Source organism: Meleagris gallopavo, chromosome 30, assembly GCF_905368555.1.
Source record: "Meleagris gallopavo chromosome 30, MGAL_WU_HG_1.1, whole genome shotgun sequence".
Classification (NCBI taxonomy): Eukaryota; Metazoa; Chordata; class Aves; order Galliformes; family Phasianidae; genus Meleagris; species Meleagris gallopavo.
In genome coordinates, this window is record NC_139433.1 from 2,687,147 (window position 1) to 2,707,585 (window position 20,439).

At 52.7% G+C, this 20,439-nt stretch overlaps 2 protein-coding genes across 3 annotated transcripts; both read left to right on the plus strand.

Moving 5' to 3' along the window:
• The first annotated feature begins 68 nt into the window (after positions 1 to 68).
• On the plus strand, positions 69 to 5,912 carry CDC34 (cell division cycle 34, ubiquitin conjugating enzyme). Its single transcript, XM_003213229.5, has 5 exons — positions 69 to 411; positions 3,522 to 3,608; positions 4,200 to 4,297; positions 4,421 to 4,555; positions 5,019 to 5,912. The coding sequence occupies exons 1-5, from the start codon at positions 235 to 237 to the stop codon at positions 5,227 to 5,229; spliced, it is 708 nt and encodes a 235-aa protein (XP_003213277.1). The 5' UTR covers positions 69 to 234; the 3' UTR covers positions 5,230 to 5,912.
• A 2,168-nt stretch (positions 5,913 to 8,080) lies between these two features.
• BSG (basigin (Ok blood group)) lies at positions 8,081 to 19,396 on the plus strand. Of its 2 annotated transcripts, XM_010724931.3 has the most exons (9): positions 8,141 to 8,237; positions 11,643 to 11,990; positions 13,513 to 13,672; positions 14,564 to 14,652; positions 15,142 to 15,269; positions 15,469 to 15,742; positions 17,628 to 17,652; positions 17,959 to 18,022; positions 18,464 to 19,396. In XM_010724931.3, the coding sequence occupies exons 1-8, from the start codon at positions 8,156 to 8,158 to the stop codon at positions 18,014 to 18,016; spliced, it is 1,164 nt and encodes a 387-aa protein (XP_010723233.3). In that variant the 5' UTR covers positions 8,141 to 8,155; the 3' UTR covers positions 18,017 to 18,022; positions 18,464 to 19,396. The 2 variants fall into 2 exon arrangements, with proteins under 2 accessions (XP_085067835.1, XP_010723233.3); XM_085211709.1 differs by lacking the exon at positions 11,643 to 11,990 and having other exon boundaries at positions 8,081 to 8,237.
• The last annotated feature ends 1,043 nt before the right edge of the window (positions 19,397 to 20,439 follow it).

The window sequence follows — 20,439 nt, forward strand, 5'->3', positions numbered from 1 at the left end:
CTTCTCCTGACAGCATTTTGATAGGTTGACGTCGCAGAGGGGCGGAGCCTGATTAGGCCTCACCTCCTCTGAACGAACTACAGCTCCCGCGATGCATTGCGCGGCTGCGCTTGGACCGGCGCGCGGAGCTGCCGCTGTGTCCTCCCTCTCTTCGCCCCCCTCGCGCTTTCCTGCGGCCGCTTTTGAGCCTACGCAAGCCCCCGGCTTCAATTGCGGCCTACCCGGCTCGTCGGGATGGCGCGGTCTGTCGTGCCCAGCTCACAGAAGGCGCTGCTACTGGAGCTCAAAGGGCTGCAGGAGGAGCCCGTGGAAGGGTTTCGGGTCAATTTGGTGGACGAGGGGGACCTATACAACTGGGAGGTGGCCATCTTTGGCCCCCCCAACACCTACTACGAGGGCGGGTATTTCAAGGTGAGCGGCTGGGAAGCACAGGGCAGCCTGCAGTGTCGGGTGAACCGGCGTCCTGTGTGGGAGATGCCGTGGTGGCACGGAATGCTCGGTGTCTGGGTTTGAACTGAGGAGATGGGGGTTAGAAGAGAGTAAAATAAGTGTGTTCTGTTGGAGGGATGCAGGTGCGGGAGAGTCGACGGGAGAGACCTGAGGGGAGTGGGGAGGGCTAGGCGTGGGTTGTGGTGTGAGGGAGCAGTTGGGGGTGGCTCAGGGTAGGTGCCAAGGAGCGTGAGGGGTGCTGAGGACCAGGGAACTGGCCAGGCTTGTCGCTGGAGCCTTTGGACACTGTGGCTTATGGAGTTGGGCTGCTTTGGGGGGCCTGACAGGAGGAGCTGCCAGCACGGGAGAAGGGAGCTAAAGTGCTGGTGTTTGCTGCCAAACTGCATGGGGATTCTTGTAGTGGAAAGGGGCTTTTGGCACCCTCAGAGGCTGCTCCCTTCTTCCCCCCCTTGACTTCTCCATGTGGGTGTGGGAGAACTTGGGATTGTGTGTTCCCTCTACCAAGGGATCGCAGGCATCACCAACAAACCAGGAGGGAAGGGACAAAGGACTCCGTGCTGTGTGGGATGCGTGGCTCAGGCAGCTTTGGTGTAGGGCAAATGTTGTGTTTCTTTTGGGGGTTTTGAGTGCCTGGCATGACTGTGTGCAGTTCCTGTAAAAGGAATGTGTGTACATGTTCTTCCCAGTTGTTGTGCAACCCATGTAGCTGTTTTCTTCCTGCCTCCTCTGCTCAGGCTGATTTGTCTCTTGCTCTGCTGGCAGGGTGGGGGTGTGCCCAGATGAGTCACCATGGGGGTCATCAAGTCTGATCCTCCAGAGTGAGGTATCCTCTCTTCACTGACACATTTCCCTGTAGCCTTTACCTGAGGCTCTGAACTCTCACATTTCAGCAGCTCACGCTCCTGTTTTGTGCTGGAGTGTTCCCAGGCTCAGTTCTGTTAAGTGGTGATAGAGGAGAACTACGTGAGAGAGAGGGCAGTGACAGCATCTGCACGTTCACGTATAGCAAAGCACAGCTTCATCCAGAGCCCCCTCGGGGAGGGCTTTGCCTGTGGATGGTTTTGTTCTTGTCCTCGGTCAACAAAGGGGATTATTCTGCCAAGTTCAGCTGTTTGGCCCCAGTGCAGCGCAGGCCCTGGTGTTGTTTGTGCTGCCGTGGGCCACGTGGAGCTTTGTGTGCACACAAAATGTAGTTAACCCCAGCTTCCATTCTCGCTGCTTCTTTCCACCCTTCTGCGTTGCATAGAGCAGGCAGATGAAGGGCTGGAGGAAATGAGCTTAATGAGGCTCCTATGACCTGCACTGAGTTCAGCCTGTGGCAGAGGACCCACCATCCCCTGTGAAGTGCCATGGAGAGTGGCAGCAGATGGACACAGGGCCAGATGTGGGACTGGGTTGCTGGGATGCGACCAGATGTCCCTCTATGCTGATCCTTTAGTGGCTGTTAGCTGGCAGTGGAGTTTGGCAGTGCTGTGCATTCATAAGGCTGTAATTCCAGAAACAGCCAAAGTGTCTTTTGCAACGACTGCTCTGAACAGGGCCTGCATTGGGTTCGTAGGTGTTTTTCTAGAGAGGGTGAGAGCAGTGATCCCCAGTTACCATTGAATTTTTGCTGAGCAGAGCCATTTCAGTGGCACTGTTGCTTAATGTATCTAACTCCCAAATTTTCATTTACGACTAATATTCGGAGTTCTTGTGTCTTCAAGCTGAATTTCATGTTGTTTTTGTTATTGTTTCTGATTGTTGACTTTTTTTGTAACAGTGACTAAACCTCATTCAGGAAGTTTGCTTTCAGAGCCTGGAAATGCCCAAAATGTGGCTGTTAGCCCATTCCAGGGAGGATGAAGATGCCACCATGCACAGTATAGGCTTCCTCAAAGGCCAGCAGTGAGTCTGTTCTCTTGGCCTGCTTTGATCAGTTCATTCAAGCAGGCCACTGCCTGCAAGAGAGCCTGTTTAGTGTTCTGTTGTTTCTGCTGGCAATGGACGTGGGCCGCTGCGTGATCTTCATCCACACTTATTTTTAGTGCCTTATCTATGCAGTATGGCTGGTTTAGACTTGGTCTCTTTTTTCAGTGTCGATGAGCTATTTTTAGAGGTTCAGTGTGTTACTCAGAGCACCAAACACCCGATGCCTCTTCCCTGTTAAGCTCTGAAGGGTAAACACTCTTCTTCCTCATTGCTCAGTTGTAGCTGTGCCCTTTGTGTCAGGAACAGGGGGACAGCCTGGGGTTCATAGTGCTGGTTTTGTTTGGATGTTTTGCCTCAAGTCCCATTTACCCTCCTGCAAACATCCAGCCCTTGCATCACTGCTGTTGATCACCTGGAAGCCGTGTTGTTGCCCACCATGGATGAACCAGGTGGGACAGACCTACACATCAGTGCACCGGTTGCAAAAGTAGGGAGGATGGGGAATGCTAGCAGAGGGTGGAATTTGTTTCTCAAGGGGTTAGGTGAGAAAAACATCCGGGGAGTTGCCTGTGGTGTCTGTTTGTTTGCCAAGCAGCTTGGTTGCTATTTCTGCTTGGAACATGTGACCAGTGCTCGGCAGCTTCTCTGTCCCCTCCAGTCTGCAAACTCGTTCCAGGCCTTGTTTTGCCTTTGAGATGAGCCTGCCCACCTTGATGGCTGCCTCCCCTCTTCTCAGCACTGTTTTCTTCCTGCTGTAGCCAAGCAGCAGCATTCCACTCTTAGCAGAATCAGTGTGATTGTCGTGCCAGCAGCCTCTGGACTCTGCTGCAGTTTGCTGACTGCTCATGCCTCTGCTCTCACCTGTCAGCCTGCTTCTCCTCCTTGATGTGATGTAAAGAAAGGAGGCTTGCTGACTGCAAACACGTGGGCCTTTGGGGTTAGGCCAGGCCTGAGAAGTGGGGTGGCTGGGCCCTAATCACCCACTAGTGGCACAAGGAGAGTAATTCACCTCCTAGTGGCCGCCAGCCAGCACAGACTGTATCTGCAGTGCAGGGGGGTTGACAGAGGCTTTTTTACCTTGGTGGTAGTAGGAGTTATGTGGCTTCTTTCCCTTCCTTTTCAGAAACTGACAGTGATGACTTTTTATCATTTCCATGCAGGCTCGTCTCCGATTTCCCATCGACTACCCCTATTCTCCCCCTGCGTTCAGGTTCTTGACCAAAATGTGGCACCCCAACATCTATGAGGTAGGTAGCCTGGAACAGTCTGAGAGCTTCTTGTACAGACAGAGAAAGATGTGTCTTTCAAGCCCTTGTCATGAGCACAGCACTGGAAACTCTGCACCTGTAGAATTTAGTGTCTGGTATTGGAAACACATCTGACTGAGGCTTTTAGGATTGCTTGTCCCCTATCCTGGAACTGGTTCAAGGTTAGTCAGGCTTGAGGGCTCCATGCTTATGCAGCAGGGACATGGTGCTTGAGAGAAGGGTTGATGCAGAGCAGTGGCTTGCTGGACCCCACAGCAGTGCAGCTGCTGTCTGAAGCCATCGAGGAACACCAGGAAAGCTGCGCCACGTTTTCAGTGTCAGCTGGTGGCTTAGCAGCCCCATCTGTATCATACCAGCAGTCTCAGGGTGCTAATCCAATGCCTGAGAGTGCAGACAGCGTGTGGTAGGGACAGCCCCTTTCAATATCCCATCCAAAGTAACAAAAGCACAGACTGGGGCTTCCTCACATGGCTTGAGCCAAAGGGAAGAGCAGTCAGGATGTTGGGACACAGGACGAGCTGCTTTTGGGGCAGCAGCCCCTCCAGATGCTATTTTTCTGTGTACTTTCAGACCGGTGATGTCTGCATCTCCATCCTGCACCCACCAGTGGATGATCCACAGAGTGGGGAGCTGCCATCCGAGAGGTGGAACCCCACACAGAATGTGCGGTACGGGCAGGGCTGGGGAGAGTGAGTGAATGGGGACCCATGGGAGGCTGCTGGCATCCATTGGGTTGCAGGCAGCTGCTGATCTGCCTTGGTTCTTATTTGCCCATGTCTCTTGGCTGCCAGGACCATTCTTCTGAGCGTGATCTCACTGCTGAATGAACCCAACACGTTTTCTCCAGCCAATGTGGATGCCTCCGTGATGTACCGCAAGTGGAAGGAGAGCAAAGGGAAGGATCGGGAGTACACAGACATCATCAGGTGTGTGGGGAGCTGGGCTGAGACCCAACAGCACTCCTGTAGTCTTGAGAGGGGTTTACTGAGCTGTGGTTGTGTAGTATGTGGGATAGTGAGATCCTGAGGGCACAGCCTGTTCGGTCTTATCTGCAGGCTGGTTGGGTAGAAGGATTCTGGCTCTGAGTGTGGCTCTGGAGGAGCAGTTTGGCTGTGTTAAGTGCTCAGCTTTGTTGCTGATGTGAGCCCTGGCTCTTTTCAGCTCTAAAGCTGAGGGTGTGGGTATGCAGCACTGCATTGCTGCCAGGTCTGTGGTTTGGGACTGGCCAGCCTTGGCATGGCAAGAGGGGCCCTCAGAACATGGAACACTCCCACTCCTGTGTGGTGAGCGTGAGCTGGTGCACAAGAGGGAAAGAGTTCTGTCAGCTGCATCCCCAAGCTGTGCTGTGCACAGCCTCTGTCCTCACCCCACCTGCTTCTTCCCCTCCAGAAAACAAGTCCTGGGAACAAAGGTGGATGCTGAGCGGGATGGCGTGAAGGTCCCCACCACACTGGCAGAGTACTGCGTGAAGACCAAGACTCCAGCCCCAGATGAGGGCTCAGACCTTTTTTATGATGACTATTACGAGGATGACGAGATGGAAGAGGAAGCAGACAGCTGCTATGGTGATGAAGATGATTCTGGCAATGAGGAATCTTGATGGCCCTCTGGCACTGCAAAAAGTGCTGTAAACTACTGAATTTTACCTCAACTAGGACGAACTGGTTTGAATTTAGGATCTGTCAGCCCTGAAATTAACTCTACCTCACAGGGAGACTGTTCTGCTGTTGTAAAGGAAACCCCACCGCTGTCTTTGTAGGGAAAAAAAAATGCAAAAAACAGAAACAAACCCTATTTTATAAACTCACTGAGTGGGGGTGGGTGGGGAATGGGAAAGTCGTGTTGGGGGCATTTGCAAATGCACAGAAACCAGGGAGCTTGTGCCTCTGGCTGGGTTGAGGAGTTACTGGGAGGCTGGAGTTGACTGCCCCTTGTTTGGACATCAGCTCTTTTTGTGGAGGCTGTGAAGCTGGTGAGTGGTTGCTTTGGTAGGAAGCATGTAAGATTTGGTGTGGCTTTCTACAGCCATTAAGCTGTCCGAATGGGAAGGGCTGCAGGGTGGGTACAGCTGCCCCTTCCCTGGGGCAAGGCTGTCCTGCCTGCTCAGGACTATCCCTTGTGGGACCCTTTTTCTGCCCTTCCCACACTGCTAGGGCACAGGCTTGGGCTGTTTGTAGCTTTTAACTAGTTAAGGGGATGGGATAATTTGGAGTCTTTCTGCTTCTGTTTGTTTTGTTTTTTTTCTCTTTTTTGGAAACTATTTAATAAAGTACTTTAAGGGAACAGCTGTGTGGGTGCCTGAGGCCAACTTTGGGTGAGTTCAGGGCTGTGTCAAAGGCTACATATGGGGCTGGGGGGGTTCCTGCAGTAACCCTCATCCCTGCTTTCCTCTGCAGAGCAGGTAGGCTTTACTGAGCGTTTGCTGGGCTCAGGCAACTCTATGTGCCCCAGATCTGCCCAGGCAGCACCCATCTGCCTAAACTTGGAGCTGTGCCCTCTTGCTGCCCGGTCTTTTGCTGGTTTCTCTGATGTGGGTGCAGCTGGGCAGCACCCCAAGCCTGCAGGCCAGGAACAGCTGGGCTGTGTGCCTTGCTGGGGCTGTGTTGGCTTCTGCCGTGCTCGGACCTGTGCCTCATCGGGCTGGGCTGGGGGGGGAGGAAAAGCACTGCTGCTCATTTCTTGGGGCTGGGGCCTCTGTGTCCCCCGCCTCAAATCAGTAATGAGCAAAACTTCCCCTTGCCTGACACTGTGCAAACCGGATAAGGATTTGACTGACTGCTGTGCCTGCACATGGTCAATGCACGTGCATTGCTGCCTTAGGAAATCAGGTTAAAAGGTGGATAGGATTATTATCACTTTAGTGGGGCTAGCACAGGGCAGCACCAGCCTGAGCTGCAGCTTCCAGATCAACCAAACCCCTTCCTTACCCTAGGGGGTTGCTCTGTGCATTGCAGGTGTGTATCCTACATAGAGGCAGCCGCTTGGAGCTGTGTCTGTGGGCTCCCACAGTGCAGGAGAGGAAAGCAAACAAATAGGAGGGGGGGGGGGGAGGGGCAGCCAGGCAGGACATGGTGGTGGATGGAAGCAGAGCTTTGGAGGGAAGAGGAACTCCAGGAAGATTAAAGAGTTTACAAGAACAGGCATCTCCCCACGGGGAGAACTGTGGGGAACGGCGTCAGAGCGTGCATTGTTTGAGTATTTCCTGCCTCCCCCCTTCTCCTGCAACCTCTGCCCTCTGTTAGGTGTGAGCTCCAGGGTTGGTTCAGCTGAGAGTCACTGCCCAGGGTGGGGGAAGGGGATTCAGGGACAGAGCTGCTGCCCTGTGGAGGCCCCCTGCTCTGCTGATTGGAGCCGAAGCACCTGCCTGTGCTGTGTTATCGCCTGCCCCAGTGCCTGGTGCTTATCGGGGAGCTTCAGCTGGGCTGGAAATGGGGACTCTGAGCCCCAGCATAACCCAGAGCAAATGGAAGATGCTGTCTGAGCTGAGAGCTGTGTGCTGGGGGCCCACTGCTACCAGCCAGGTCCCAGCATGCTGGGCAGCCAGTTTGCCTTGGCAGGGACCCTGCTGTTGTTCTCAGGCCTCCTTTGTCTCAGCTTCACCCCCTGGGCTGGGGAAGTGCTGCCTGATTCCCTTCCCATGTGCTCAGCCGTGGCCCCGGCTCACCCCAGTGCCTCCAGTGTGGCCGTGGGGACACCCGGTTCCAACTGGGGACCCTACGGTGGTCGGGTGGCGGTGGTCACCGCCTCCATCTGCCATTCCCTGAGCACAGGCACAACCCGTGGGACCCCGCAGGTCCCCTTGCATGGAGGAGACCCCCGGACCACAAATATTAAGGATTAACACAGGTTCAAGGGCAGATAACAGCTCTGTAGGGTGAATTCTGGGCTCCTTCATCCGTCCCCAGTGCTGCTCCGCTCCGAGGTCAGCTGGGAGGTTTGAATGGATTCCTCCAGCCCGGCCCTACGGACACCCCGTCCCCATCCCCGCTATGTTCGGTACGGGTTGGGGTCAGCTGGAGTTTGCCCACTCCAGGGCAAGCCGCGCTCCGCAAACAGCACAGAGCAAAGGGCAGCCGCCGCTACTCGGCCGTTCTCCCCGGCCAAGCTCCCTCCGACCGCGTTCCGTGCTGTTTTCCTCCCCCTCGGTTCTGCCCTTTCCCACCGCCCGCGGATGGCGGCACGGGAGCGCGCCTCGTTCGGCTCCGCGGGGCGCGCACTGCCCCCCCCCCCCCCACCTTGGGGCCCTCCCATTGGCTGCGTGCCGCGCGGAGGGCGGAGCCTCGACTGGACCGGCCCGAACCGGCTCTCCCCGCAGGGAATGCGAGGCAGAAGGGCGCTCTCTGAGCCCTTCTCTCTGATTGGTCAGATCTAGCTGAGGGGGCGGGACAAAGCTCCTGAGCGGCGGAGCTATTGGTAGAGGGGTGCGCCGATGTGGGCGCGGTCCCGCAGCTCTGTCCTTCCCTCCCTCGTGACCCGGCGCGGCTCTTATAGTGGGCGGTGCGGGGCGGTGCGGAGTGCGGGCGGAGATGGCGGCGGGCGCGGACGTGCGGTGCGCGGTTCTGGCGCTGCTCGTGCTCGGCTTGTTGGCGACCGGCGGCGATGCTACAGGTGCGGCACCGGGAGATGGGGCGGGAGGGCTGGATGCGTGGCGGTGAGGCGGGATGGGGTTGGACGTGAGCTTTATAGGGGGTGAGATGCTCCCATACCTCCGGTCCGGGGGTCATCAGCTCCGGGATGGGAAAACCGCTCCTAGGAGCAGCTCGGGGCGAGGCAGCCGTGGGGGTGGGTTGTATGGGGGGGTCTGTTGGCTCCTCGTGGGGTTGGGGCCGGGCGGGCGGCTCGGTCTCCCTGCGGCGAGGCACGTTCGCTGCGGGGCGGAGCTGCCCGGGCCATGCCGGGGGTGGGGGGAGCTGCCCCAGGTCCGATACCGCCGCTCCGCCTCCGTTCCGACCGCGCGGAGCCCCCGAGAGCGGCGGGGAATGGAGCGGTGCTGATCCGAACTGCGAATTGCCCGCAATAAACAACGGGATAACTCAACCGCTCCTCCTTCTGCTTGGGTTTATGGAGGAATAGCGGCTCTGAGGGCGTTAAACCCTTAAGGATGTTCACATGGAGCTTAAGTTGCTATAATCCTCCGTCGCAGGAGGGTCGGTGCCGTGCCCGGTGCCGTCGGATCGCTCCGTATCCGCCCGTTCTCAGCTGTGCCCGCGCTGCCATTTCTCACTTCTTTATCTCATGGCATAAAAACGTGGCCGGGGTTCGTTTTGAGGCCTCAGGGTTCGAGGTTTTTTCCCCGGAGGATTCTGACTCAGCCCCTGATGCAGATCGGAGGTTGGGGCTGACTGTTGCTTGTGGCGATGCTGAAACATTGATGCTGCGCTCAGGCTACAAAGTTGCTGCAGTGGGATCCAAACGCTGCAGCCTGAGGGCAGAAATGTCAGCATTTCCCTACTGCAAAGATGTTTGAATTCCCCTGTAATAACTGTAACCCTTGGGGGGAGCAGGAGATAGAATGGAGAAATGCTTTATTCCCAGAGCCCGGGGCTGCAGCCAGCAATCCCCTCTGTGCACAGCTGGATGGATGGGAACTGGCACTGAATGCCTCCTGTCTGTGTGTGCCCTCAGGCAGGGCTTAAGAGGAAACTTTCTGCCCTCACCTTGTGGTTTTTCCCCTCTTCTCTGAGGAAACCCTTCAGATAATGAAGTTTGGTCCAACGTGTCGAGTTGCTGCCTTTAGGAAATACGAGTGGATAGAAATTTGGGTCCCTTTGTGGCTGTTTAACTCTGTTGCATATGCATATGCTGATTTTTGGGTGTTGATGGGGTCTGTTTGGGATGTAAGCCTTTAGAAGGCGGCACCTTGTTTTCCTCCTTTGCTTTTGACAAAGAATTTAGTGCATGATGCAGAGCAAGCGTGGAGAAGCTGTTTCCAGCCCTGCAAACCTGGGTGGGAGGACCTGCCCTGCAGGCAGCTGCTGTTAGATCTGCATTGTAAAGGATGTGCTTAATGAAGCCCCTTTCCTGACCGGAGTTCAGCAGAAATTACTCTTCAAATCAACCAACTGGAGGGGTTATGGAGGGGGAGAGTTCACCTCTCCTCCATGTTCAGCACTTTTTGGTGCAGGATCTGCTCTGAGTGCCCTTTAACTCATAGCGCGTAACCTTGCAGCAGCTTGTTTTATCAGCCTGCTGTAATCACCTTGTAACTGTAAAACACACACACGCCCCGAAATAAAACAAAATGCAAACCCACTGCTGCTTATTAGCCCCTGTTTTGAGTCAGGCTGTAGTTAATAGGGACAGGCTTCTACATGTGCTGGTGTTGATGCCGTGGCTCTTTGCAATGAGGTGGTTGGGAGCGTTTAAGCCCAGCAGTGTGATGCACAAAACCAACCCTGCAGCTTCAGGCACCTCCTACATCTCTTGCTTAAAAACAAAGCAATTCAGGATCATCGTTCTGGTGTCCCTGGTATGTTTTTGTAGTCCTTTCATGGCTTGGAAAGTAAAGCTGCTTGCAGAGGTGTTTCTGAAAGGTGCATTTTTAGAAGTGAACTGCAGTGCTGTTGTTGACACAAAATAGCAGCAGCCTCCCAGCTCTGACCTCTGTTTTAAGGTGCCTTGGTTTTAAATATCAACTGTCTGCTAAAGCTGCCTTGTATCCTATGAGGTCAGAGCTCTCCTCGCTTCTCCAGGCTCATCTATCCCTGCAAACCTCTGAAGTTTCAGTATAGAAAGCTAAATCTCCCTTTGATGTACCTTGCAGGCTCCTTTGTATTTGTCTTGGGGAAACTTGGTTTCATAATGCCAACTTGTTTCTATGCTCCCAAAACCAGCCATGAGATGGCACATTGAAACGTCCTAAGGCATGTAAAAACAAAAAAAAAAATAGCCTCAAACCCATCTCCCTCATGCCTGTGTGTTACAAAACCCACGTGGAGCCGTCTGTATAACCATGACATCGAAGTGCTTAATACCAGCAAACTGATTTCCTGGGGATGCTGTTGTTCTGCACGTCTGCTGCTGGCAGTTCTGGGAAGAACAGCCTGCAGTCAGCTGCAGGAAATACGTGTTGCAAACCTCCCCAGTTCCCCTGGAACCTCACTGGGGCTGTCACGTAAGTAGCACTGACTCCACAATGACTTTTCCTGGAGTGATGGTGGCCAAGCCACCCTTCCTGCCACCCCCAGGGCCTCTTCTCCCTCCCCTGTGCTGTGATGATTTGGGCAGTTTGGGGCTGCTGGATGTGGCTGATAGCTGCTGGAGGTGTTTGGCAGCTGAGCTGTCAGAGCCCTGCGTTGCTTTAGCTGCAACCTTTGGACCGTCTGCTCTCAGACATGGACCCCTGGAGTCAATAAACACACTGTATATTTCTAGGTGATTGGTTTTAGCCTGTTTATTACTGATTTACCTCTGCAAAGTTGGCTTGCCTGGGGCGAAAAGTCTCATCTTGCTGTCTGCCAGTGGATACGAAGGGTGAGAAATGCCTCTGCACAGTGTGAAATCAGCACGGCTCATAATCTCAGCTTGGGGAGGTTGGAGCAGGACTTGTAAGGTGGGAGAAATACTTCAGATACCCCTATTGGTGTTGTTACAGCAAGGAGCCGTGCTCAGATGCTCAGTGTACCCATAGAGATGTGTGCAGGGAAGTGCTTTTTGTGCTGCCTGGGAGGCAGGGCTGGCTCTATGCATGCAGTATGCATGGCCTCATTGCTCTCCCAAGCCTGGAGGGCACCTCACTGCAATGAGATGCAGACAATTCCCTTGCAGAAAGCATTCCTGTTTGCGTAGCTGGGAATACTGCACGCTCTCCTGCAAGCTGTGGTTTTGCAATAGGAAATCTGGCTGGTGGTGGAACAGCTCAAACTGAGAGCCATCGATTAAGGGGAGGGAGAGAAGGCAGGTGCTGACCTGAGGATTGTTTGCAGCCTCATCTCAACGGCTGAGTTTTTGCTTGTGGCAGGTGGATTCTTGCTTTGCACTAACACTTTGCACTAATACCTCTTCAACTCGTAGCTGGTTTTATAAAGTCACCACTGTCTCAAAGGAGACTGACTCAGGACAGCGTCGAGTTGCACTGCGAGGCCGTTGGCAATCCCATCCCTGAAATCCAGTGGTGGTTTGAGGGTAACGAGCCTAATGAGACTTCTGCTCAGCTTTGGGATGGCGCGTGGCAGGACCGGGTCAAAATCAACGCCACCTACAACCTGCATTCAACCAGCACCATCTACATCGCAAACCTCACCAACGACGACTCGGGCACTTACGAGTGCAGGGCAAGCAACGACCCTGATCGCAATCACTTGTCGAAGAGCCCTAAAGTCAAGTGGATCCGTTCACAGGCCAACGTTCTGGTCATCGAACGTGAGTGGCCATCCTGAGGCCTTGACACTTGCTCGGACACCGGTGTCTTGAGTCTCCTGCCATGCTCACCCTTGCACCCGTGGCTCCCAAAAGTCCCCCTCACCTTCTCACCCCGGCTGTAGAACCGAGAGACTTTTTTTCCTCCCCTCCCCCCCAAAATCCCCTCGCCCCCCTCCCCTTGTGTCATCTCCTCCACCACCTCTGGCTTGACCTCAACTGGCCCTGCTCAAAAAGGGTTGTGACTTCCCAACCAAAAACACCATCCTGTGTCTTTTTGTGGAGCCAAAGACCTGGACTGTTCTGCTTATCCCCGAGTGCCTCTGTGCCCCAGTGCTGGCTTGCAGAGCCTTAGTTCTGTTGGTAGAGTCTGCCCTAACCACCACTGACAAACCAGCCCTTCCCTGCACCTCGTGCAGCCTCTGCTCCTCTCAACAGCCTTGCTTTAAGCTCGCTTTCCTGCTTAGTGATTCAAGCTGTGGGGACCAAAAATCTGCTTTTAGTTGCTGGTGGTGCAACCGTTTTTGAAATGGCCGTGTCTGTGTGCGACGCTGAGTGTGGGGAAGCTGCTTGTGCTCTGGATGTGAGCGGTTCCCTCTGCTTCCAGAGCCAACAGGCTGCTGATTTCTGACTAACAGAAACCTAAGAGAGGATCTAACGTTCCTGCTGTGGTTTTATCACAAAACAAAATAGTGTTCTCTCCGGCATAAGTGATGGAAAACTCCAGCAGAACCTTCTTTTAGGGGAATGTGAGGAGACAGAAAACCAAAATGCCTGTTAGCCCTGTGCAGAAATCCATCTTTCTTGGAGATAAGGCTGGGTGCAAGGGTAGGAAACACAGTGCCATAGAGGCTGTGTAATGGTTCTGCTAATGGCAGCTGTTGAAGTGCCTCCTTTGAGTAGCAATGTCTGAGTCATCTTGTATTGCATAATTTACTGCTTCTTGGCACATGGGGCTCCAGGAACTTTTGGAGTCGTGGTTCTGTGTGTTTTTTTTCCCTCGAGGGAAATCTCACTGCAACTTTTTGGGTTGCATCAGCCGATGCACGCACAGCTTGCGTAAGGGCTTCTTTATTACCTCCTCCCAAAGAGGGCTTTGGCTGCCATAGGTTACGCTGCCTGCAGGCATATAGATCTGCTCAGGCTGTGGGAGGTGCTGGCACTCAGCAGGCAGCCTCTGAAAGCGGAAAGCTGTGCTGCTGTTCCCAGCAGGGCTTTTTCCAACCCTCTTGGAGCTCTCTGGGAGCTGCACCCATTGAGCAGGAGGTTCCCAACAGCCTGGAGTGCACAGCAGCAGCTCTGCCCCGCTGGGAGCAGCTATAGCTCAGCACCTTGGTGTTGCTACAGTCCTGTTGGTCTGTAAGTCTCCTGTGTTGAAAACATCCATCAGGTCTAGTGAGAAACTGATGCACAGGTAAGTGATGGAGGCAAGGAGCTGCGTTCTTATTTACATTCGAGTTTCTTGGGCAGGTGCTTGACCTCACAAATAGCAGATGTTGACTTCTCTGGATTTGTTCACAAATAGGTCCGGTGATCACAGGGCAATACACCAGCTCTGCTGGCAAGGTGATCCTCAGCTGTAACATGAGTGCACCTCACGTCGCCATCAAGGGTCACAAATGGATGCTGGGAGACAAGACGCTCAAAGCAGAAGAAGGCAATTCAGACTCTTTCATCACTTACACGTAAGTGTCAGGAGCAAGGGCAGATAAGAATCTCTGCACAACAGTTGTATTTTAAGCTGGATATTCCCTAACCCAGACCTAAGTCTTTTTGCTAAGGCTTGCAGCCTTGGAAAAGAAGTGGTCTTTTAGACTCTAAGGCCACGTGGAACAGCACACTCTAGTGTTCTGTGCGTGGTGCTTTGATGTGCATCGCCCTGTCTTGCAGAGCAAGGGAGCTGCCTGATAGGAAAGCGTTTGCAGGTTGTGGCTGAGCAGATGTGGGAATAGTGGCCTTATTGTGGCAGAGCAGTGAGCTTTCCTTTCTGATTACAGTCAGGCCTGGCTGGCACTGACCCAGCAGCTGTAGAGGCATCATGTCCTTTTGTATGGCAGTGCCGACGTGCCTGTCTCCCCATAGCAACAGGGAGCTGAACAAGGATTAAAGTATTTATAACCCAGCCTCCCTCGTGTGACCTCAATTCCTTAGCTGAGTGGTTTTTGGAATTGGGAAGCTCGGTGTGCAGCAGAGCTAACAAACAGTCCGTTGTCCCGTTGCAGCCGTGGACTGAAACTTTGCTGGCTCTTTCCCTGGAGTGCTGGGTATTAGGGAGCTGCAGAATGAGGGGTTTGTTGCAGTCAGCATAATCCACTAAATCTCACAGCAGCAGTTTTGCAAAAGATCTTTAATGTGCAGGGAGGGAAGGGCAGAGAGCAGGGCTGGAGTGGGTGCACGATGCTGCATAAAAGATGCAGCTGGGATGGGAGGAACTGCCTATAGAGGAGGGTGCTGTTCAGGTGTCCTGCAGGGGTCTGCTTCTGTCCATCTGAAATTGCTCTGCTGATTTGTTCACCAACAGAGTGATGGCTCATAGGATGAACTGTTTGGGTCTTGCTTTTTTATTTTTTTGATAGGATCGAGGGGAAGGTCGAAGAACACTCTGGTGTCTATGAATGCATCTATGAAACAAACCCAGTGGCAAAAGGAAACGTGCTTATAAAAGGTAGTGTGGTCAGTTTGCTTCTGTGGCTGAGGAGGGGAGTGGGGAAGCTGTGCTCTCCTGAACATCTTCGTTTTGGTAGCTTTTCAGCTTCATAAAAAACAGCTTCTGGTCTTTACCAGTAAGGCTTCAGTGTCTACTTGTGAATTATCAGATGCCCTATAGCACATCTCCGTTTCATGAAGCACTTGAAGCATCTGTAGGGTCAGCCTGAAGCCTTTGCTGTAACCAGTGTCTGTGTTCCCACAACAGTGATAGGTTGGACCAGTAGGTGCCATCCCTTCTATCCGAGCCTTTCCTGAAGCAGCTTGATGTGCTTTCCTCATGAAAATGTCAGATGTTGGGCGAACGATGGGATCATGACCCAGCAATGAGCTTCTTAAACTGAAGGGAATCCTTATGAGTGATCAGACTTTGATGCTGGCTAGGTGGACTGCAAGGAGTACAAGTCGTTTGCAGGGAGGTGTCTCATTTCTTTTTGTCTCGCTGCAGTTAAACCCCAAGTTGTAGCATACAAGAAGTCTGAGCATGGGAACGAAGGGGACACAGGTGTGCTGACCTGCAAGAGTCTCTCCTACCCCCCTGTCCAATCCTGGGACTGGTACAGAAGTGATCAAACCGTAAGTGCTGTGGTTTGTTGCCCCCTCCCCAGCCCCCTTCTGCTCACCAATAAGGAGGCGGAGGGTCAGAATTAGCTATATCAGAGTATCCTTTATGCTCAGTGCTGTGGCAAGGAGGATTTCTGTAGTGATAGCACTGCACGGTGAGCGAGCAGCTCCCCTTGTCCCAGCCCTGATGCTCTCTTTTCCTCCCTCCTAGCGTATTGTCAATGGTACTGATCGCTACATCATCAAGAACGGTGACAACAAGACAGAGCTACGCATCCTCAAGCTGAGCATTGAGCAAGATACAGGTGACTACTACTGCAATGCTTCCAACGCGGAGGGCCCTGGAAGTGCTATGGTGAATCTGCGCGTGCGCAGCCGCCTGGCAGCTCTTTGGCCCTTCCTGGGTATCGTGGCAGAAGTTCTGGTTCTCGTCACCATCATCTTCATCTACGAGAAGAGGAGGAAGCCAGATGAGGTTCTTGATGGTAAGAGGTGGCTGAGGTGGAATCTTCCTGGGGAAGTAGCTTGAGGCAAGTCGTTCTCATGGAGAGCTCTGACTGTGCTTTGTCAGATAGGCATTCAGTGTCAGGCTGCCTTTCAGGAATGCTTCTTGTCTAAGCACGGTAGCCTTTACCCAGTTATTTTAGTCTCAAGTAATTGCACTGTAGTGACAGTCCTTCAGCAAGCTGTGCTTTGGCTCAGGAGTGAGAGAAAAGTGGGTGCAGGTTGCACTGACCCCTTGTCTCACCAATTCCTCTGCGCTTTGTTCAGCTGCTTCACGTGGGTGTCTCGAGGACAGGGCTTTCTCTGACCATTAACATTCTGGAGAAACCAATTAGTAAACAGCAGGCTGTGTCAGTGGTTCTATTAATACCAGGCTTAGCTGAACTGCAGTTCATGAATCTGTTTTGGGCTCTCAGATTCGCACATCCTGACTCCTGGGGACTTCCTCCAAGCATCGTGTTATCTTTAATCTGTTCAGAAAACACGGTTCCTCCCTTTCCTTATCAGTAGGAATCTTCATTGTGTTAACCAGCTTTTCCTTCCTTATCTGATCCCATTAACAATGAAGTATAGATGCTTGGTATCCTTCCTGCTTGCTAGGTCAGTCGCTTCAGCCCTTTGCTGGGGAGCAGCACACATCAGGTGCACTGAGTGCTATGAAGGGGAAGCAGAGGGACTAGAACTAAATGTTCCTCCTCTGACTGTAGGGCTTCAGCAATTCTACTCATGGCAGTTTTATGAGTGAATCCGTTCCCTCTGACAGCCCTGGTTGGAAGGCAGATGTCTCATGTGTAGCTGTGTCTCTTAGGGGGGGAAAAAAAAAGCTATAACTGGTTCACAGAGTGATTTGGCTTCTGCTGATGTCAGCTGGGTCCAGGTCCTGTTCAGTCAGAGCTGTAGGGGATCCTTTAACAGCTCAAGACAGAACATGTGATGCTGAAAGGTCCTGATACCCTTCCCACCCTCTGGCTCATCAGCCAGAGATCTTCAGCACTTGAGAACCTGAGTTTGTGGGCGAGGAAACAGCTCTGTATGTGACAACAGGGCGACGTAAAGCTGTGTTCTCCCAAAATCTTTGTAGATTTGACCCTCTTGAGAGGAGCTGGCAGGAAGGGAGTGCTGGGCCAGCTCAGACAAATGCTGTTCCCCAGGCACGTGGTTGTGGGCTGGCAATTCCCTATCAGCTAGGGTGGGAAGAGTCTAACTTGTATATGGCACAACCTTGCTGGTGTTATCTTTCCACTCTTTCCTCCTCTGCTGCTGGATGCTAACTTGACTGGTAAGAACTGGGAGATGGCTCCAGCTGTGCTCCTGCATCATCCTCTCACCAGCTGTGTGCATATCTTGGGACCAAGGCAGCCCCAGAGCTCAGAGCAGTGCTGTTCTGCTGCAGAAATGATGGAGCCTGCAGGGGAAGCGGCAGATTGCAAGGAGCTGGTGAAAGGACTCGGTGTCTTCTTAGCTGAGTTTCTCCACGTAGCAACGATGTGCTGTGCAGTGTATTTGTTTTGATTTCACAGTGTGTGTGGGGAGAACGAGGGCTTACTGATGCTTAAAGCCTTGTTCCTGAAGCCTCCTGTATAACAGGAGCTTATGTCTAAGCTTGCTCCTTGTCCAAGCTCAGGCAAGAAGCAGCTTAAAGCTCATACAAGGGTGTGGTGTTCTGATAAGCCCTCCCTGCTCTCCCAGGCCCTGGTGTGGGTTCTTTCTGTGGGTTCTTTCTGTGATACCCAGTGTATCCTGTAACCCACCTGGGTTGCTCAGCCCTGTGGGGTTCAAAGGAGTGGAAGAGCCAGAGGTGATTTCATGTTTGTTCTTCCCTGACACAATTCTTTCTTTTTTTCCTGTGCTGTCCTGGACGTGAAGATGATGATGGAGGCTCTGCACCACTGTAAGTGCCTTGCTTTTCTGTTGAGTCAGTTTGTGTTGCTAGATTGCAGTTCATGTGGGGAATCTGCTCTGAACATAAGAGCTAGCTGAACGTGAAAGCTGGCTGCTTCCTGGGAGATGTTTGCTCCATGTTTTTTTAATGTGGCCTCCGTATAAGCAGAACAGCACAAATGTCTCCAAAACTGATTGTTCTGGAAGCTAACCTCATCTTGCTCTATCTTACCCAACTCTTTGGGCACGAATCACAGCAGTGGGGTGAGGGTGGGCTTTGGTGCTGCTTTCTTCATCTCCCCTTTTCTCTTTGCAGGAAAAGCAATGCCACAAACCACAAGGACAAGAACGTCCGCCAGAGAAATGCTAACTGAGCAGAGGTCAGTGCTGCACCTGAGTGTCACCTGCTGGGTCAGGGCACCCTGGGGACCTGCTGGGTCAGCTGTCCCCTCCCTGCAGCCATGGGCTCATCCTACTGGCTATAGGAGATTGTCCAGCTGGGGTCCTTCATCAAGAAGAGCTTTTGCCCACGCTGCAGTGCAGTGTTTGGGGGGAAGGGGAAGGAGGCATTGCTGTTAAGTTCAGGCACAGGCCAGCAGGAGTCTGATAAGAAACTGCCAAAGCTTCTGGAACGGTGGGAGAGACATGGAAGAAAGCATTGGGCTGTAGAGCATGGGAGGGTCAGGGCTGTCTGATTGCTCCAGCATGGGATGGGTTGAGCTCACAGCTTTGCTTAAGGCAGCTGTCGTCCTTTCTGCTTCATCACCCCCCAGCACAGCCTCGTTGGGTTCTCTAATTGCCTTTTCTTTCTCTTGTGCCAGGTGACGTGTAGCTGAAGAACTTGTCTGGACATTGTTTTCTTCTAAATTTTTTTTTTTTTTTTTTTTTTTTGGTAAAATAGCTCCAGGAAATACTTAGCGTGTCCTTGCGATTCAGTTACTTCACTTTCTACAGGAAATTAAGTTGTAGAATCTAAAACACACTTTTTTTTTTTTTTGAAAAAGAAAAGAATAAAAGAGAGCTGTGGGAGGGTTTTTTTCCTACCTGTAAGTGTAAATCCCTTTTTTTTTTTTTTTTTTTTTTCTGGTAGTTTGGGTCACTGTCATAGGTGTATTTCTACGTGTTGATACGGAGGGGGTAGGTGGGGTGATGCTTTCTTTCTCACCTTTGGGGAGAGCTGCGTGTGTGTGTTGGGTGGGATTACTTTGAAATGCCTCTGTGCGTGGGGAGCAGCAACGTCACAGCTCCCTGTGTGCTGCAGGTCTGTCCTGGGGGCAGGTCAGGAAGAAACTGCTGTAGCAATCTGTGGAGATGACCTGATCTCCCAATGGACTTAGAAAGGTAATTCTGGGTCTTTTCCAGTGCAAAGAGCACAGCTGCATCTTTGTGGCTTGGGAGCAGCCTGCATGTCTTGTAATTGCCAGGCTTCCTGGCCAGCTCCCCCAGGGATGCTCTGGGTGCTTACAGTCAAGCAGGCAACCAGGAGGCAGCGTTAGAGCTGGGCATTGGCTGAGCATGAGTGGCAATAATTCATTTAAAGGGGGGCTGCTGGTATCTCAAGTTGCTACACTGGATTAAGCAGATGCTGGGGCTGTGGTGCTGGTGGAGGGGGTTTGCATTGTGTTCACGTTTAGGTGACAAAGGAGACTGAGAGCAGATAATGCTCAGAGGATTCTTTCTTGCTGAGTAGCACTGAGCTGATCCATCTGTTAACGTACTTCACAAATAAAGATGATCCCTCTCTTTTTTTTCCATCTTGGTTTGGATTCTGGTCTCTCTCTTCTCTCCTGGTTGGGCCCCCTGGGTTTGCTGGCCTGCTCTGACCCCTGCCTGGCAGCTCTTTGTGGAGCACACACAGGTTTTGGCTCCCAGCTCTCTCTAATCACAGTGCTTACACTAGATGTGTTCAAACCCTTCCAAAAAGAAAAGTGATGCTTTTTCAGGAGCACTGGCCACTGCTGCACATCTGCTTTCATGGTCTTGCCCTGTTGTGTGGTTACTTGTGGCTCCAAGCAGCAGCTGGAGCTGATGGGCACTGTGTGCAGTATGCAGATATGGAGGCAAGCCAAAGGGAAGTGCACACCAACCTCTTGGGTATGGGCTATGAGCACTGTGGCTGCCTTTCCAGGCAAGCTCTGGCTTTTTGCCCTGTGGAAGCTGGACTGTGAATTCCTGGAGATTCTGATCTTGGGATCTCAGTTGCCTGGGTGTTCATCTTCCTGTCCAAGCAGGGCTGGATGAGCAAATGGGCTACAGCAGGTAGGGGCGCTGAGTTATAGTTTGTTCCTTAGCATCTGTTGTGCAAAAAGCACCAGCAAAAAGGCTCAGGAGCCTGGAAGGGCTCTTAATTTTCATCTGTGTGTTTCCAGTGCCTTTAGGCTGGGAATCAGCATACCTAAGGGTGATGGACTCAGCAACAACCACATGAATACATGTAGGGAAAACCACTGATGCCCGTGGTTCTGGGAGGAGCTGTGCATTATTAGGGAGCTGCTGGGACTGGTCAGTGCCTGCAATGAAAGACAGGTGAGGACAGGCTGGATAAGTGCTGGTGAAAGCAATAAAGCATGGCTGGCTGCTTGACTCCCAGCTGCTGCCTTTGCTGTGGTATCACATGGTTCCCTCATAAATCATTTTCCTTCTTGCAGAGGAGAGGGAAGGTGAAAGGCCTCTGCCTGCACATGCTGGGGGCTCTTCTTGCTGTGTGCAGCTCTGCACTGAGGCTGGTGCTCGATGTTCCCAGCTGCAAAGTGCTGCTTGGCCTTTCACTCTGCATGATCTCCATCCTCACTATGAA

Excerpts from the sequence above, each read along its gene's own strand:
- CDC34 (XM_003213229.5), top strand. The coding sequence starts at position 235 with ATGGCGCGGTCTGTCGTGCCCAGCTCACAGAAGGCGCTGCTACTGGAG. Across the intron at positions 412-3,521 it reads ACGAGGGCGGGTATTTCAAG|GCTCGTCTCCGATTTCCCAT; the intron begins GTGAGCGGCTGG and ends ATTTCCATGCAG. Across the intron at positions 4,298-4,420 it reads AACCCCACACAGAATGTGCG|GACCATTCTTCTGAGCGTGA; the intron begins GTACGGGCAGGG and ends CTTGGCTGCCAG.
- BSG (XM_010724931.3), top strand. The coding sequence starts at position 8,156 with ATGGCGGCGGGCGCGGACGTGCGGTGCGCGGTTCTGGCGCTGCTCGTG. Across the intron at positions 11,991-13,512 it reads CAACGTTCTGGTCATCGAAC|GTCCGGTGATCACAGGGCAA; the intron begins GTGAGTGGCCAT and ends GTTCACAAATAG. Across the intron at positions 13,673-14,563 it reads GACTCTTTCATCACTTACAC|GATCGAGGGGAAGGTCGAAG; the intron begins GTAAGTGTCAGG and ends TTTTTTTGATAG.